Source organism: Phocoena sinus, chromosome 6 (assembly GCF_008692025.1).
Source record: "Phocoena sinus isolate mPhoSin1 chromosome 6, mPhoSin1.pri, whole genome shotgun sequence".
NCBI classification, from domain to species: domain Eukaryota; kingdom Metazoa; phylum Chordata; class Mammalia; order Artiodactyla; family Phocoenidae; genus Phocoena; species Phocoena sinus.
Genome location: NC_045768.1, coordinates 65,616,349 through 65,635,069, shown reverse-complemented (window position 1 = coordinate 65,635,069; position 18,721 = coordinate 65,616,349). Strand labels below are relative to the sequence as shown.

At 35.5% G+C, this 18,721-nt stretch overlaps 1 protein-coding gene across 1 annotated transcript in view; it reads right to left on the bottom strand.

Annotated features, from left to right (window-relative positions):
* Nucleotides 1-18,721, bottom strand: part of CCDC171 (coiled-coil domain containing 171) — a 362,781-nt gene that overhangs the window by 137,728 nt on the left and 206,332 nt on the right. The window contains exon 21 of the mRNA XM_032636251.1: nucleotides 18,170-18,355. Within this exon, the coding sequence (XP_032492142.1) occupies nucleotides 18,170-18,355 (186 nt within the window). The remainder of the gene's footprint in view (nucleotides 1-18,169; nucleotides 18,356-18,721) is intronic.

The following is an 18,721-nucleotide window of genomic DNA, read 5'->3' as shown; positions in this document are numbered from 1 at the left end:
TCAACATGAAAGAAAGGGAGCAGCAGAAACAAACAGAAAAAAAATATATATAGACCTCAGGAGAATGAGAACTTAAATAATTGTTTATTGTCTATTAAAACTCACAATAAAAAACCACAATTTAAGAAGATACAGAAACTATCTTTTTTTTTCAGAAACTATCTTTTTAAAAGGATGTTATGAAAAGAGAACCAGAGAATTAAAATCAATTCTTAGAAATTAAAAATATGATACCAATATAAAATATTTAAATAGAAAAATTAAGAGAAATTTATAGACTTTACCAGAATCTAAAATGCAAAGACAGAAAATAGATGAGAAATTATAAGAACCACAGAGATCAAGCCAAGATTTTTGACTTCTGACAGACTAATAAGTGTTCCAGAAAGAGAAAAGAGGAAAAAAACAGGAGGAAATGAGAATGAATTCTGAAGCGTCTATCGAGTATTATTGCACAAGGTAGAAATGTTAATCCTCTGAGGCTTACCATCTACCTCATTTTGGTACTCTCCTACCACTGGTACTGAACTGAACTTCAAATAGTCTAAATTATAAACACTCAGTTGAAGAAAAGCATTTGAAAGCTAAATAGCTGTAGATTAAGACACTTCTAGAATTATTCCAATTTCCATTTCTAGCTACTTTAACCAATTTTCTTTTTAAAAAACTCTCTCATAGAGAGAAAATAAAATTCCCCAAACTCTGAAAGAAAATGCTGTATTGGAAATAGAATAGGCTATGAAGTTAGGCAGATCCTGAGTTCAAATTCTGACTCCAAAATCTACAAATATGTGACTCTGGGAAAATTTATTAATAACTCAGATCCTTAATTCATTATATATCCATAATTTATTATGCTAGTTTATGTTAACTTTCCAGGTAATTGCAAGGATTACAGAAAATGTGTGTAAAGCATCTAATCCATAGGAGTTATATTTTTAGCATGACTCAAAATCCTCATGAGAATCCACAGGTGTGAGAACCACATTCCCACTTTGCCTACATCAAAGAAACATTCTCTGAGCTAATGCTAGGATGACTGATGCCCCCATTGCCTGGTTTCATCTACTCCTTGTCTGTACTTCCAGTTACTAATTATGGGATTGATGTTTTTAAGGCGGAAGCCTGTTGCAATATGAATTCCGCAAACGAGGGGCAGATCAATAGGTTTTATTTCTAACACTGTGAACTAGAAAAGTATTCTCATCTGAGATTCAGTCATAGATGGAAGAAGAAAAGCTGGGGTGATTCTGTTTCCTGCTTCCATGCCATGAGAGGAGAAACTTGAGAGAGTAAGACAAAAAAAGAGAAAAAGCAAATTCCTCCAACTTTTCTCGAAGTATAGTAAATGGATTACCATCATCCAAGTCTGAGAACCCAGGAGGAAAGGAAACATTTTAACAGCAGACTGGCCTAAAGTCTCAAAGCCATGCATGTAATGACTATCTCATGATAGTACTGTGAGCTATGATAGGACTCAGACAATGATTTGGCCACTAGAGGATGTCAGAGTAAATTAGAATTCACTGGAGTCAAGGTGCGATGATGAGTCTAGGGATAAATAGTAAAGAATTAGTAAGAAAGATATCTAATTGTACAGATATTCGTTCCTTAAAAGAGTTTATACAATAGAAATCAGCCAGCTCCCTTCATGAACCTTCTCCATTCAGCAATTTTTATAAAAAATTTTTCTTAATTGCAAAGAAAGAAAATCTGTGAAATCTGGAGCTTACTAAAGCACAGGCTTTGTAAATTCAGACCGTAAGTGAAGCAAAGCACTTGCCACCACCCAGGGGCAGCATACCATCAACTGTTGGAAGTGACCAAACGGCAAAGAGCCAACAAAAGACTTAACATGCAAACGACAAAGACCACACCCAAAACATGTCATAGAATAGGTTTCTAAAAATATGCATTCCTAAATATATTCAGATATACATACATGTATAGCTTATATATTTACACAGACAATATATAAGTAGAAATATATAATTATATATAAAATTATACTGTTATAAATTGTATTTTATATCTGTATAATACATATAATTTATATATAATGAAATATATGACTATATAATTAGTATATATAATGTAATTTATACATACATGAATATATGTAATTTATTTTTATAAAGTATATAATTGTATAGTATGTGTATGTATATACATATAACTGAGTATATGTATATATACATGTATATATGCATGTATATAGGTATAATATATATGAATATTATTGAAAATGGAAAAGCCAATATGTTACTTTTTATCTACTAAAATGGGAATTTTGAAAATAAACTGTACAATTTCTTCTTGTAAAGCTCAAGAAAAAATTTTCTCTACCATGTAGCTTAATTCAGAATATTATTAAAAGGCTTGGTAAGGGTAAATCAGATTCATCACTACTGAGTTTTCCTTAAGTGGGCAACATATGACAGGTGATAGGAATATGCATATTTTCAAGTGTAGAAGTAATAATATCTGTCCTAAAACTAACCTAAGAATGAACTTGTGAAAAGGCAAATACTTTTTTACTCTGTCATGGAAATATTCTTATAATACACAAAGAAAACATAGCACTTATCAACTTTCCCTTTAACTAGGTGTGAAGCATTTTATTTTTCTTAAATATATGAAAATTTCCTGCTGTGACAAATTAATATTACAATCTTTCAACAGCAACAGTCTTTAAACCTATTAAGGTCCCAAAGAGAAGCCTTTTAAGCAATATTAACAAATGTATTTTCCTTTACATAAAGCAACTTCATCATATATATTCCCAAGTCCTCTGCAGATATTTTTGTTTCTTCATATATAAAAATAAACAATAATACTTACTTCTAACATGTTATAACTGTTAAAATAATATGAAGTGCCTTACAATGTGTCTAACTGAAGCATACGCTCAGAAATGTTAGTTCTTCCTCTTTTCTAAAACTACACTACAAATAGCATACTAACTTTACATAAAATTATGTGAATAAAAAACATCTGTGTGGGGGGAAATTCGTTGTTCCTTTTTACGCTCGGTGCAAAATAAAACAGTATACCTTTCCTTATCTGCCAAACCGGCAAAGCTTCCTAGTTTTGATTTGTTGCTACTGGTGTTTTCTGGACAATACGTAATGATACCTAAAGCTGATGAGAATGGAGTCAAGCAGGTGCTCTTATACTCCCCCTGCACATATATACACCTGAAGTAAACACAGGTTCTGAAAAAATATTCACAGCTTTAAAGACATACACACCTTCCCAGGAAGTCTGGGACTTCCCTGGTGGGCCAGTGGTAGAGTATGCCTTCCAATGCAGGGGACACATGCTCGATCCCTGGTCGGGGAATTAAGATCCCACGTGCCGCTGCGCAACTAAACCCGCGTGTCACAACTACTGAGCTCATGCGCCTCAACTAGAGAGCCCACGTGCTGCAAACTACAGAGCCTACGCGCTCTGGAGCCCACACCACAAGTAGGAAAGGTCAAACCCACATGCCACAACTAGAGAGAAGCCCATGTGCTGCAACGGAGACCCAATGCAGCCAAATAAATAAATAAATATTTTTTTTAAAGACATACACACCACTTTAAAGTATCTATATCTTTTGACCCAATAAATCTACTTCTTGAGCTCTACCTTGAGAATATAATCAGCTCTATGATCAAACACTTAAGTGTAAGATATTCATCTTAATTTTTAATAGTGAAAAACGGAGACAATCTGAATATCCAACAACAGGAAAATAGTTAAATACATTTCAGCACATTCATGTGATGGAATATTATATGGCTCATTAAAATAATGTTTTAGGAAATTCCCTGGTGGTCCAGTGGTTAGGTCTCCGTGCTCCCACTGCAGGGGTTCGATCCCTAGTAGGGAACTAAGATCCCACATGCCGCGTGGCACGGCCAAAAAAAAAAAAAAAAGCCATTTTATTTTTAAAAATAACATTTAAAAATCATCTTAAATGTCAATCCCATTCACCCAGTTGCTGAAGTTCGTCCTTGATTCACCTCTTTCATACTTCACATCTAAATCATTAGAAATTCTGTAAGTTTTATTTTCAAAATGCAAATAAATCCAGAATCTCACCACTCTTTACTCCTACCAACCCATTCTAAACCACCATCATCTCTGGTCTAGATTATACTCTTAGTCTCTAACTGGTCTCTCTGTTTCCACTTTTGCCTGACTACAATCTATATTCCAATACCTGCTTGTATGATGTAAGTGTAAACAATGTCACTCTGCCCCCAAAAACAAAATATAAAACTGTATGTACAGCACACTTCCAGTTTTATTTGCCAAAATATTCTTAATGGTTATATATGGCTGATGACGGGATTACATACAAATTATCTCTGTTTCTTCTGTGTTTTTAAAGTTTTTCTTTCTGAGAACATGTTTAATCAGAAAAAGTAAACTAAGATAACATTTATAAAAAAATTTTATACAAAGTTGAACTGCATGATTCAAAATATTTTAAGTAATATTAAAATATAATCTAAGCAAAAGTTAGCACTCGATTAAGAAACATAACCCTAATCTCAAATTATAATTCATTGAGGACAAATTTAAACATGGAAAAAAGTACATTAAAATTACATATGAGTACTTGTACTTTGAAAAAAGGAAAATGTCATAATAAATTTAAAAGAGATGTATTTTTTACGTATTTTTCTGTTGTGTTCAGTCTTACAAAAATGGAAAAACTTTTTGTAAATCTTCTAGCTTCTAGCTTGAATCTTCTCTGTTAAATTATTATTTTTTAAAAAATTATCTGAGAGCTGTTGTTTTCTTAGTTCTTTTTTCTCTGACCTTGAAATATAATTGACTACCTTATAGGTCTCAATGGTGTAAGTCATTAGGACGATAAAAAAAATATGGGATTAAAGTAAAAAATAAGACTTTTAAATTAAGTAATGATGTTAATAATCCTACTTTATGAAAATGGGTTATATGATAGATGTTAATTGTTATTATAATCAGGATTCATCAACTAAATAATGTTTAAATTTTTAAAAGTAAATGAATTTGAGGGCTCTTTTGTTTAAAAGATTACTAGAGAAAATATGGTTATTTATTCAAAATATATTGCAACATTCACATTCTATAACCTCAGAGTATGGCAAATAATGTTATTAATAATATAGGACCTCCCTGGTGATGCAGTGGTTAAGAATTCTCCTGCCAATGCAGGGGACATGGGTTCGAGCCCTGGTCCGGGAAAATGCCACGGAGCAACTAAGCCCGCGAGCCACAACTACTGAGCCCACACTCCTAGAGCCCATGCTCCACAACAAGAGAGGCCACTGCAATGAGAAGCCTGCGCACTGCAATGAAGAGTAGCCACCACTCACCGCAACTAGAGAAAGCCCATGCGCAGCAACGAAGACCCAACGCAGCCAAAAATAAATAAATAAGTTAATTAATTTTTTAAAAACTGCTGCACACTCATACCCCTGAAAAATTAAGGCTTCTCAATAAACTGGTTATACATGCATTAAAAATTAAAAAAATAATAATACAAAGGTTAGGATACTCAAATAAAAAGAAGGTAAATATTCACAAAATGTGGACTTTGCCACAATTACTCCAACTCCAAAATATCTCTGCAAATTATTCCATGTGAAATCTGAAAAACATACCTTTTTTTCTTCTTTCTTATCCATAATGTAAGCATAATAAAGTTTTGAGAATGGAAAATAATAAAGTACAGAGTTCATTTTCTATTAAAATAGAGACATGAGCAAGAAAAAGCCAAAGCAGCTGCAAGAAGGTGAGGGATGACAGGGAGCGAGGAAGAGGCACAAGCCCTAAGACCCTGTGAGGCTGATACAGCTCTGGGAGAGGAAAGACAGGATAGCAGAAGTTAGCAGAGGACAGAAAATGACGACCAACAAGAATTTATGATCAAGGACTTGGGTCAGAGTTAGACAAAGGAACTAGTATTTGGGAGACTTGCTGTGAATAAATCTTTATTTTTCTCCCGTAAGTCATTCTCTCTCAACCAATGTCTAGCATTTTGCATGGACAAAATTACAAGATTGTGACAGTTCCAGAGAGCTTAAGATTTTGTAAAAGAGTTTTAGAAGTTCTCATCCACTGTCATTTCAATTCTATCACCAATCATTAGGATGTAGGAAATTTTTTTCAATTAAATTCAACATATTCTCCACAAAGCTAAGTATTGTGCTTTCCACAATAAAGGCTCAAATATATGTATCAATTAATTAGATTATCAGAACTTATTTTTTAAGAAATATAAATCAGGAGGTGATTTTTTAAATGCTACAGGAAGATTATTTGCTTTATTAAATAATCCTATAAATATAAAAATATGTTAAATTTTTCTATAAATAATAAACACATCTAGTGTGTTTCCAATGTAATTGAAAGTTATATAAGAATTTAATAGATAGCTAACTTTTCCCAAGAAAAATTAAGGAACAACGATAGCTATAGCTTTGTTCTAATCCTAAGTGAATCATTTTTTTAAATTAATTAATTTATTTATTTATTTATTTTTAGCCGTGTTGGGTCTTTGTTTCTGTGCGAGGGCTTTCTCTAGTTGCGGCGAGCAGGGGCCACTCTTCATCGCGGAGCGCGGGCCTCTCACTATCGCGGCCTCTCTTGTTGCGGAGCACAGGCTCCAGACGCGCAGGCTCAGTAGTTGTGGCTCACAGGCCCAGTTGCTCCGCGGCATGTGGGACCTTCCCAGACCAGGGCTCAAACCCGTATCCCCTGCATTGGCAGGCAGATTCTCAACCACTGCGCCACCAGGGAAGTCATTTTCAATGTCAAACTTACTAGAGACAGAGCAAAATTTAAAAATCTCTTTTCATATAAGCAATGTCGTCTCAGAAAAGTAATTATGTCATTCTGTTTCTGTATCCTTCCCCTTGCTTGCTATCAGTTCATAAATTACTATCATTTCCTAAATTTTTATTTATAGGAGTCTAATTACCCCATCAGCATATTATCTATGAGCCTATGGTCTATTTTGCTTTTAACATATTATGCAAACATCAACTATACACTCAGTCAAAGAAATGCATCATCAAATTACAATTTGTAGGCCAACTAGGAGAAATCAATTCACTATGGGGTCATGGAATGGATTTTCAGAAGATGAGTCTAGTCCCAGGTTGGCACCAGCTACATGTATCAAAATTATTTGGGGAGGGGTTTGCCTGGTGGCGCAGTGGTTGAGAGTCCGTCTGCCGATACAGGGGACACAGGTTCGTGTCCCAGTCCGGGAAGATCCCACATGCTGCGGAGCGGCTGTGCCCGTGAGCCATGGCCACTGAGCCTGCGCGTCCGGAGCCTGTGCTCCACAACGGGAGAGGCCACAATAGTGAGAGGCTCATGTACCACAAAAAAAAAAAAATTATTTGGGGAGATAAATGGGCTATTTCAGATGTTTTGTTTTTCAATATTTCTCTGTTACTAATAGAATTGGTTAACACTAGGAAAATTATCTTTCCTAAGGAATACCTCAAGTGCCAAAAGGAATACCACAAATGTCAATACCATGGCATTCCCAAGGCCTTCCATTCATTGAAACTGCAAATCACATGTCCCTCCTCTAAAATTTAATTATCCTGACCAATTATTCCACTGTATACACAAGTGCAAACAGTAACTCTATTGTTTGACTAAATTCAATAAAATGTTATTGAGCTTCGGGTATGCACCAGAACTCGATCTACCTTGGCCCTGTCAGGAATTCAGTCTCCTTACTCAAACCTATAATACCTTTAAAAATGACACAAATCTAATGCCCATCAGTAGACAAATAACTAAATAAATGATGAATTATTTACAGTATGGAATTCTGAGCATCAATTAAAATGATAAATGAATAGACCGTTTAAGGCTTACTGTTTAAGACTTAACCAGTATAAGGTTATTTTAGTCCAGAATTGTGATTTCTTGGCAACACAAAAGTTGGTAGGCTTTTAATTTGTTTGATTCCAGTCAGTGCCATGTGCCAATAAATACAAGATTCTTTCTTGGAGATTATCCTCACTACTGGTTTTCCTGTTTCCACATAGCCATTTGTGCACACAGGTATAGTGTGTATACTTGAACTTAATGGTTGTTATCTTGAGGCCATCTAAGATAGCAGGTTAGAATAAGAAAGCCATACCCCTGATTTGTTCTTTGCCATGGGACTGAGTCATAATCAGCTCCTTCTAGGCCCCAGATTTCTAGACTCACTCTCTCTTCCCTTTTATTTATGCTCATAAGACAACTAATTCTTTCCTGAGTTCCTTTCTTTCTTGTAATAGCTTGTTCAAAGCAGAATGTCAAAGCCAACACATACCATTAATTCTTTCAAACCACTTCCCCTACAACTATAGGGGAAGTTTTCTTCCTAAATTATCACAAGTACAGTTTTATCAAATGTTGCCACAGCTTAATATGAATTTCTACCTTTACACCTCTGATATCAATTTCCTCACCACAAACCACCTCATCTCTAGGCCAGTGCCTCATACTTTTAGGTATTGTCACAGCAGCAACCCATTTTAAGGTACACATTTCTGTATTAGCTCCTGCAAGTATTTTATCCACAGGTTCACTCTCTCATTAAAGTAACACTTTATTTCAGTTTTTCACCTACTCCATTAATATAGAGTGTCTACTATTAAATAGAAGCTGAGTTCTATTAAACATAAAAATATGAAAGGCAGGATCCCAGATAAAATTCTTAGTTTAAGTAGTTACTAAATCTAAACACAAGCTTACTTTAAGTCAAGAAAAAAAATACATTAGATGCATAGCTTTTGTTGTTTTACAAACTACCCATATTAAATAAAGAAATGTTGCCTAACAAAACTGCCTCAGAAGTATAGTAGCACTAAAGGTACTATCGACCAGGTCAACAATATAAAATATCTCAGGAACAGATTAGGGGAATGGGGAAAAAATAAAAATAAACAAATCTTTAACTTGTTCTACTTTTTTCCATACGATGTTTCCATATTCATTTGTCTATAGTCCCAACAATAGAGAGATGTGCTATATCTAGCTAATTATAGTTCCTGCCTTCAAAGTACGTCCCCTTCACTGACTTAAGAGTTCTTAGAGAACTTTATAACTATTAAACTAGTTCTATTCATTCAAGATCAGCAATAGGAAGAGCTTGTCTCTCCTAAGCCCTTTGGCTCTAAAAGGTTTCTGCCTAATGGAAAGAATATTACAGTTAAGTTTCGATTTCCACGCCTAAAGGGTCTGCTAAAGGCCTAGATGCACCTGTCCTCTACACCAGCTCTGTCCAATAGAACTTTCTGTGATGACAGGTATTTTCTATATCTGTGCTGCAAATACGGCAGTCACTAGCCACATGAGGCTACTGCACACTTGAAATGTAGATAGTGTGACTGAGGAACTGAATTTTTAATTTTAATTAATTTAATTAGCCACATGTGGCTAGTGGCTACCATGTTAGTGTAGCTCCAGACGCTAGACTCAGTTACATCTATTGGAAATACTACTCACTAAAAATACGCTTATGCTGATTCTCAGCTACATGTAACAGGTTCATAGCTTTTGTCTCACTCCAATACCTACTCCATCAATCTGGGTAACCTGAAACATAATATGGGCAACACATCTAAAAATATGACCTCTCCATTTCCTTGGCCTCTTCATGGCCTCTACTTAACCCCATTCCATACTCAAACTCTGAACCTTATTATCCCATAACTTGTTCTGCATCCAAAAGCACTGATTCAGGTAGCCTGCTCTCTGATATCAAACAAATATCCTTTCATACTTACTGTTTAACCATAATGATCAGTCTCAAAGGGGCCCTCCAATTATATTTCTACTGGCACATTGGTCATATTTCTATGGTTGACTTGGTCTCCCTACCCTCTACAATGACTATTTCAAATCTACTCTACTCTCCAACTGCCTTCCTCCTCCAAATTCCCTCCATATTCAAAGCGTATGAGTTTGCCTCCTTCACAAAGAAAGAAGCATCAGTGAGAAAGTTTACTAATAACTGCCCTCATCTAACCATCCCTTTTCCTACATATATAATAAGGAGGTGTCCCTTCTATCTAAAGCCAACCCTCCACTTGTACTCTGGCTCTTATCTTTCCCAGGTCTTCTCAAGAACTTTACACCAGTGGTTCTCAGAGCGTGGTTACCCATAAGGTAAAGTACTGAATACTTCCCAGAAATAAAGACATGTACTACACAAAATGTTAAAGGAAGTTCTTGAAGCAGAAGGAAAATAATACTAGATGAAAATATAAGTCATAAAAAGGAAATATGGTTCAAATATGGTAAATATGTGGGCATTGATGAAAGACAATTGTTTGCTTATTTTAATTTCTTTAAAAATCTACTATTTAGGGACTTCTCTGGTGGCGCAGTGGTTAAGAATCCACCTGCTGATGCAGTGGACATGGAGTTGAGCCCTGGTCCAGGAAGATCTCACATGCCGCATAGCAACTAAGCCCATGTGCCACAACTTCTGAGCCCGTTTTCTAGAGCCCGCGAGCCACAACTACTGAGTCTGTGAGCCACAACTACTGAGCCCGTGTACCACAACTACTGAAGCTCACATGCCTAGAGCCTGTGCTCCACAAGGGAAGCCACCACAATGAGAAGCGCACACACCGCAACGAAGAGTAGCCCCCGCTTGCCACATCTAGAGAAAGCCTGTGTGCAGCAACAAAGACCCAAAGCAGCCAAAAATAAATAAATAAATTTTAATCTACTATTTAAAGCAAAAATAATAACAATGAATTGAGAGATTTATAACATATGTAAAAGTAAAATCTATGACAACAACAATGAAGAGAAAAGGAGAGGAGAAATAAAAGTATAATGCTATAAGATTCTTATGTTATACATAAAGTGGTATAATATCATTTGAAGACAGATTGTGCTAGGTGAAGGAAGCATATTATAAACACTAGAGCAACACCTAAAAAATAAAAGGAAGAGGAATACCTAATTAGCCAATAGCAGAGGTTTTTTTTTTTAAGTTCTGAAAAATACTCAATACCTCTAAAGGGCTAGGTAGTAAATATTTTAGGCATTGCAGGCCATATGGTCTCTGTTTCAACTCAAAGACTGTAAGACAAAAGCAGCTATAGACAATATGTAAATAAATGGGCATGGCAGCATTCCAATAAAACTTTATATACAGATGGTGGGCTAGATTTGACCTTGGGTGATACTTTGCTGATCTCTGACCTAATAAATTTACCCCTTAATAGCTAGAAAAAGAAGAGATAAACTAACCCAAAGTATACATAAGAATGGAAATAATAAAAATAAGAACAGAAACAAGTATCATAGAAAACAAACAATAGTGTAAGTTAACAAAGCCAAAATGTGTTCTTTGAAATGAACAACAAAACTGATAAACCTCTAACTAGAGAAAAAAAAGAGAGAAAGATCACAAATTATCGGTTTAGAAATAAATGAGGGATTAACACAACAGATCCTACAAACATTAAAAGGATAATAATGAGGGAATTCCCTGGCTGTCCAGTGGTTAGGACTGTGCACTTTCACTGCTGAGGGTGCAGGTTCAATCCCTGGTTGGGGAATTAAGATCCCACAAGCTGTGCAGCGTGGCCAAAAAGAAAAAAAAAAGGGTAAGAATGAAGTATTATAAGCAACTTTATACCAATAAATTTGATGTCTTACAGAAAACTGACAAGCTTCTTCTAAAATTTGTATGGAAATTCAATGGACTTAAACTGCCAAAACAATTTTTGAAAAACAAAGTGCAAAACTTACAGCACCTCAAAGATATGAACTATAAGACTTCCTATAAAGGCACAGTAAATTAAACAATATAGAATTTGCATAAAGACATACATACAGATGCCTGAAACAGAAATAAAGTTCAAAAGTAAATAAGTAAACACACACAGTGATTTTCAATATAGGGGCCAAGGTAACTGTACAGAGAAAGGATCATCTTTTCAACAAGTAGCACTGGAACAACTCAACATCTATTCAACCCTTACATCAAACCATATATAAAAATTAACTCAAAATGAATCACAGACCTAAAGGTAAAAGCTTAAAAAATAAATCTGCTAAAGGAAAATACAGGCAAAAATCTTTCTGCATCAGAGTAGGCAAACATTTCTTATGTAAAAGATAAAAATGAACCGTAACATTTAAAACTCTTCAAAATTTAAAACTTCTTCTACTTGAAAGATACTGTTAAGAAAATGAAAAGGCAAATCATAGAATGGAAGATAATATTCTCAATACACACCTGACAGAAGACTTGTACACAGAAAATAGAAAGAATTCTTGCAATGGAATAAGAAAACAAACAACCCAAAGTTTAAAATATCAAATGACTGGAACATATATTTCACAAGGAAGACATATGAATGACTAATAAGTATACTAAAAGACGCTTAACATCATTAGTCATCAGTGAAATGCAAAATAAAACCAAAAAACATACCACTACTCACCCACTATAACAGATAAACTTAAAAAGACTGACAGTGCCAAGTACTCGCCAGGATACGAAGCTGATGGAACTCATATTCCACTGCTATTGGAAATGCAAAATCGTGCAGCCCTTTTGGAAAAAGACTTTGGCAATTTCTTAAAATTTTAAACGTACTCTTACCATACAACCCAGAATTTCTACTCCTAGGTATTACCCAAGAGTAGTCAAAACATGTGTCCACATAGGGATTTGTACAAGAATGTTCTTAGCAGCTTTGTTCATAATAGCCCTAAATGAAAACAATCTAAATATCTATCAACAGGTGAATGGATAAATTCAAATTGGTGTATATCCACGTAATGGAATAGTATTCAATGATAAAAAGAAACAACATAGATGAATCTCAAAAATGCTACCCCAAATGAAAGAAGTCAGATACAAATAGTACATATTGTCTGATTCCATTTATGTGAAACCCTAGTAAAAGTAAATCTAATCTAAAGTGATACTGGATAAGTGGCTGCCAGGATAGAGCAGGGAGAGTGTTAAAAAAAAAAAAAAAAAAGGGAATTGAGTGGAAAGAAGTACAAGGAAAATTTGGGGGATAAAAAAATGTCCTATATCTTGACTCTGGTGGTACTTAGACATATGTATACCTTTGTCAAAATGCACTGAGCCATGGATTAATATATTTTTTCCTCAGCTAACTTTCAATTCGCTAGTATCTTTTCACTAATGTCTACCCAACGTTCAAATCGTTCACTGAGTTTTTAATTTCAATGATTATATTTTCACTTCTTGTCTTATATCTACCCATACCTTATTAGAACATTTAAAAAACACTTCAAGTATCTTTTAAAGCACCTGCCAGTACTTTAAGTATTCCTACCACCTCAGATGTAAATGTTCTCAATTGATGTGCAACTCATTTCTTTACATGTTTTGTAATATTGAATTTTGCATACAAGTCTTTTGTGTGTTCTGTGAGCTACAGAAGCATTCCTCACTGAATATTTTCAAGTTTACCTCTAAAAGGTCACGCTGGTTCTACAAGGATTGGACCATTTTGAAGATAATTTCTCAGCTAAATCCTTGGACATAAAAGTAGCATAAACTAAGAACCTACATCCACGTGTAGCACAGCCTGGGGTTCCAATTTCTTTGTGACTTTTTTCCTACTCCGTATCCAGAGTAAATATCAAATTCCCTGTAGCTGGTAGGTAGGGGCTTTCTAGGCCACATTTTCATAGTAGGGCAGCCCTTCCAGATCCTAAGGTTCACACAGGCAGCTCTTTTCTAGTCCATAGGGCTTGAAGCCTAGATTTCCCTAACGTTATGATTATCAACTTCAGCCTCCAAATAGATTTGCACAGCCCAATGAGCCATTTAGACTTTACCTCCTCTCACCATTTGCTTTTAGATATCCTTTTTATTTCTAGTACATGAGCATTTTTCTCACTTTGTTTTAAGCTTGGCTATATACCCCACAATTCATTTGTTATATTTTATCCAGTTTCTACTCCACATGTTTGGAGTGAGAAGTCCTTTCATGATAGCAAAACCTTGATACCAAAAAGTGACAAGGACAGTATGAGAGAGATAAATTACAAGATGATTACGATTAGGAACACAGATTTAAAAGCCATAGGTGAAAAATTTAAAACTGAGCACAGCAAAGTATTTAAAAAAATGTCACCACAACCAAGTTGGGTTTATTTCAGGAATGCAACGCTGGCTTAACATTAGAATACTTAATAATGTAATAATTCAAGGGTCAGCAAACTTTAGAGAGGAAATATTTTAGCCTTTGTATGTCACATGCAGTCTGTCACTTCTTCTTCTTTGGTTTTGTTTGATTTTTCATTGTTTATGATCCTTTAAACACGTAAAAACAATTATCAGCTCACAAGCCATATAAACACAGGCTATGGGCCATAGTTTGCCAATTCCTGATATATTTCAACTTGCTAACAGAATAAGAGAGAAAAATCATATGATTATCTCAGTAGATGCATAAAAATGTATTGATAATATCCAACATCCATTTATGATTTTTTAAATTGTGCATAATCTAGGAAGATAACTCCCTTAACCCGATAAGGATTATCAACTTATAGCAATTTATAGCAACCTATACCAAACTTCCTTCTTAATGGAGAAATGTTAGAAAAATTCTTGTTAAGATTGAGAACAAGACAAGGATGGCTGTTGTCTCTACTTCTATTCAGCATTGTATCTTAGCCATTACAATAAGGAAGGGAAAGTAAATTAAAGGATTAAGATTTGGAAAGGAGAAACAAAACTGGTACTATAGAAGAAATAATATGATGGTCTACATAGAAAACCCTAGAAAGTACAGATAAAGTATTATTAGAATTTACAAAGAAGTTTAGCAACGTGTATAAGATTAATGTGTCTCTTTATTCACAGGCCGGTTACTTGGTTGAGTTTAGCTTGCAGAAGCTCTTGAAGAAACGTAATTAGGCAAGCTTCCTTCCAGAGAAAATTTCATCTTAGTTTCTACTTAGACACTACTGAGCTGAGACCAAAACCCCAAAATGTAAACAGTGGTGTTGTTAGATAAGTTATGAATAACTTGTTTTCTCTTTTGTATTTTCCATATATTCTATTCCTGATCTTATTTTATTTTTATACAGAAGCAGCAGCAATACAGTTTAGTTTTTAAAAGAAGTTATACAAAGGACACACAAAAAAACTATTTGTTTAAGTATTATTGAAAAGCACAAAAGAATATTCATCAAACATATACTTACTTTTCAAACAGTATCTTAATTAATTCTCATAAAAATTCGGTAGCTTTAAGTATTATGATGCCTAATTTTGCAGAAGAGGAAACTGAGGCTCAGAAAGGTTATTTGTCCAAGTGACAGTACTGGGATTTCAATTTGAAAATACTTGTTCCAAGGCCAGTGCTTTTTCCACTGAACCACACTGCTGCCCACAAGAGAGCATTTTCACATTACCTGCTAGTTCTAACTAAGAGATAGTAATTAAACAATTCTCCACTCCTGACAACAATATTTAAGCTACTCACATTTTAAAGAAATTAATATGAACAGCTTTTTTATCTGCTGATAGATACTATACCTAAACTCAACTACATGCTATTTCGAAAAGAAAAGACTCTAATATGAATTAAATGCTTTTTCAAAGCATGGCTAATTACTTTATTTTTTTTTTTATTTATTTATTTATCTTTGGCTGCACTGGGTCTTCGCTACTGTGTGTGGGCTTCTCACTGTGGTGGCCTCTCCCGCCGCAGAGCACGGGCTCCAGGTACTTGGGCTTCAGTAGTTGCAGCATGTGGGCTCAGTAGTTGGGGCTAGTGAGCTCTAGAGCGCAGGTCCAGTAGTTGGCAGCGCATGGGCCCAGCCGCTCCACGGCATGTGGGATCCTCCCAGACCAGGGATCAAACCCGTGTCCCCCGCATCTGCAGGCGGACTCCCAACCACTGCGCCACCCAGGAAGTCCCTACTTTATCTATTAATGGGACATGAAGCATAAAAATGTTGTCTAGTGACCAATATAATAATAAAAATGATCAACCTGACTAGCAATCAAAGAAATAAAATTCAAGTAACAATGATATATTGATCAAATTGGCCAAAAAAAATTTTAATAGTAATAGCCAGCTTGGGTAAAAAGTGAAATTCTCATGCATTTTAGGAGAGAATGTAAAAATCTGCTGTAGGCCAGTTGATAATATTTACACTTTAAAACATGTGGCTATAGACCTAGTAATTCTTTACCTAGGAATTAATCCTGAGGAACTAATTGCAATATGTGTATAAAGATTTTGCGACAGGGCTGCTTATCTTAGAATTACTTATAATAGCAAAAAAGAAAAAAATAATAAAGAAAAGGAAACTGAAATAAATCTAAATCTACCTAATTAACCTAAGAACTTCGGTTAATGATTTTTAATACATTTTTTAAAAAACTAAATCCCGGTTTCAACATTTACAGGCGAGGAGACCCTGAGCAAGTCCACTGAACTCTCTCAATTTCATAGAAAGGAGTAAGAACAATAATAGTACCAATTCCATAGCGGTAGTTTAAGAATGAAACAAAACAATTCACGTAGAGACCGCAGCACAGAGCTTGGCCTGTGTATGCTGTCCATCAGTAATATAGTTAATGTCGTGATTAGGAAGGCAGATATAAAATCTGATTCCCTAGATTTGTAACTTACTAATGGTTGTGCAAGTTATGTGCCTCTCTGCATCTCAGTTTTCTCTTCTATGAAATGAGAATAATCCCATAGAGTTTGTGTGAGGATTATATGAGATAAGTATTTAGAAAGTATTTAGCACAGTGCTTGGCAAACAGTAAGCTCTCGACAAATTTTGACTTTTATTATTAGCATTTGTATTAGTATTGAATAAATATATATTATTTTTATAATAAATTATATACCAACTCGGAGTTGTTTACTGTATTAGGTATGCTACATGATACCTACTATATAGGCTGTGTTACATCATGTTGGTTTTCCTGGAATTCGTTGTTCCATTCCAGTGTGTATAACCTCACTAGTAAAAATTTTACACATACTATAATCATAATCTATAATTCTATTACATTTTATAGCCAACATTTCCAAAAGGTATCGTAGTCCTAAATCCATTAATGAAGTTTTCTAAATGACAATTATTTTATTGTAACTTCTTTTTTCCCTTCTAAACACCTTTCCCACAAATAAATGACAGGGAGACCAACTCTTTCTAACCGCCCCCTCCTCAAACACTTAATATAAGAATCAGAGATACCTAGACCCAAAACCTTTCACATCCAAAAGACATGTGGATTTTCAATGTTTGGAGGGCATAAAACAAGAAAAAGAAAAGAACTAAGGACAGGAAAAAATGAAGATAAGTGAAACAAAGAATAAAATTATTACTGGAAAAATCTCTACTTGGGGGTTTCCCTGGTGGCGCAGGGGTTGAGAGTCCGCCTGCCGATGCAGGGGACACGGGTTCGTGCCCCGGTCCGGGAAGATCCCACACGCCGCGGAGCGGCTGGGCCCGTTGAGCCATGGCCACTGAGCCTGCGCATCCAGAGCCTGTGCTCCGCAACGGGAGAGGCCACAACTGTGAGAGGCCCGCGTACCGCAAAAAACAAAAACAAAAACAAAATCTCTACTTGGTTTCCAACCGGCAAAGCCTACTTCTACGTCTTCAATACACGTGAATCAAGCTTGGAATTGAGGTCCCAGAACCATGTTTCATTGCATCCTTATAAGTTCTTTTTTTTTTTAAATAAATAAATTTATTTATTTAATTTTTGGCTGCATTGGGTCTGCGTTGCTGAGCGCGGGCTTTCTCTAGGTGCAGCGAGCGGGGACTACTCTTCGTTGTGGTGCACAGGCTTCTCATTGTGGTGGCTTCTCTTGTTGTGGAGCATGGGCTCTAGGAGCACGGGCTTCAGTAGTTGTCGCACGTGGGCTCAGTAGTTGTGGCTCACGGGCTTAGCTGCTCCGCAGCATGTGGGATCTTCCCAGACCAGGGCTCGAACCCATGTCCCCTGCATTGGCAGGTTGATTCTTAACCACTGCGCCACCAGGGAAGTCCCATCCTTATAAGTTCTTACAGAATAAAATTTCATATCTTGGGATTTCTTCCCTGTTCAAGACATGTACATGATTCCCTCAAAGACCCAAACCTGGAAGAAATAAACCCTTATGCGAGGGATGTTTTCTACCTTAACAGCTTCTCCAAGAGTTTGGTTTTTGTCAGCTTCCTCACTGGAATGTAATTCAAGCCTATAATTCAACTCCTGTAGTTGCTGTGCCTGCTCATTCAATAGCATTTGAGCCTGCTGTTCCCGTAGTAACGCATTATTCAATTCTTCACATGCACTTGCAAACTTCTCATGGGTGATCAATTTCTGAACAAAGAAAGAAATTTTAATTATAAGCTAACTGCATTGTTGTATCATTTAATCTTCAGAACTCTATTTGCTAACATAAAGAGAATACAAACATTTTAAAATATCTGATATATGACAAAAGTACAATTCATTTTTCTTAATTTCCTAAGTCAAGATAAAAAACAGCACTCTGGCCGTGCCATGCAACATGCAGTTCCCCAACCAAGGATCGAACCCATGCCCCCTGTAGTAGAAGCGTGGAGGCTTAACCACTGGACCACCAGGGAAGTCCCAGATCACTCTGATTTTTAAAGCACAACAGCTATACTCCCAAATTTATAATTTTTAGTCAAATAAAATCTCAGGAAATATTCATGTTCTAAG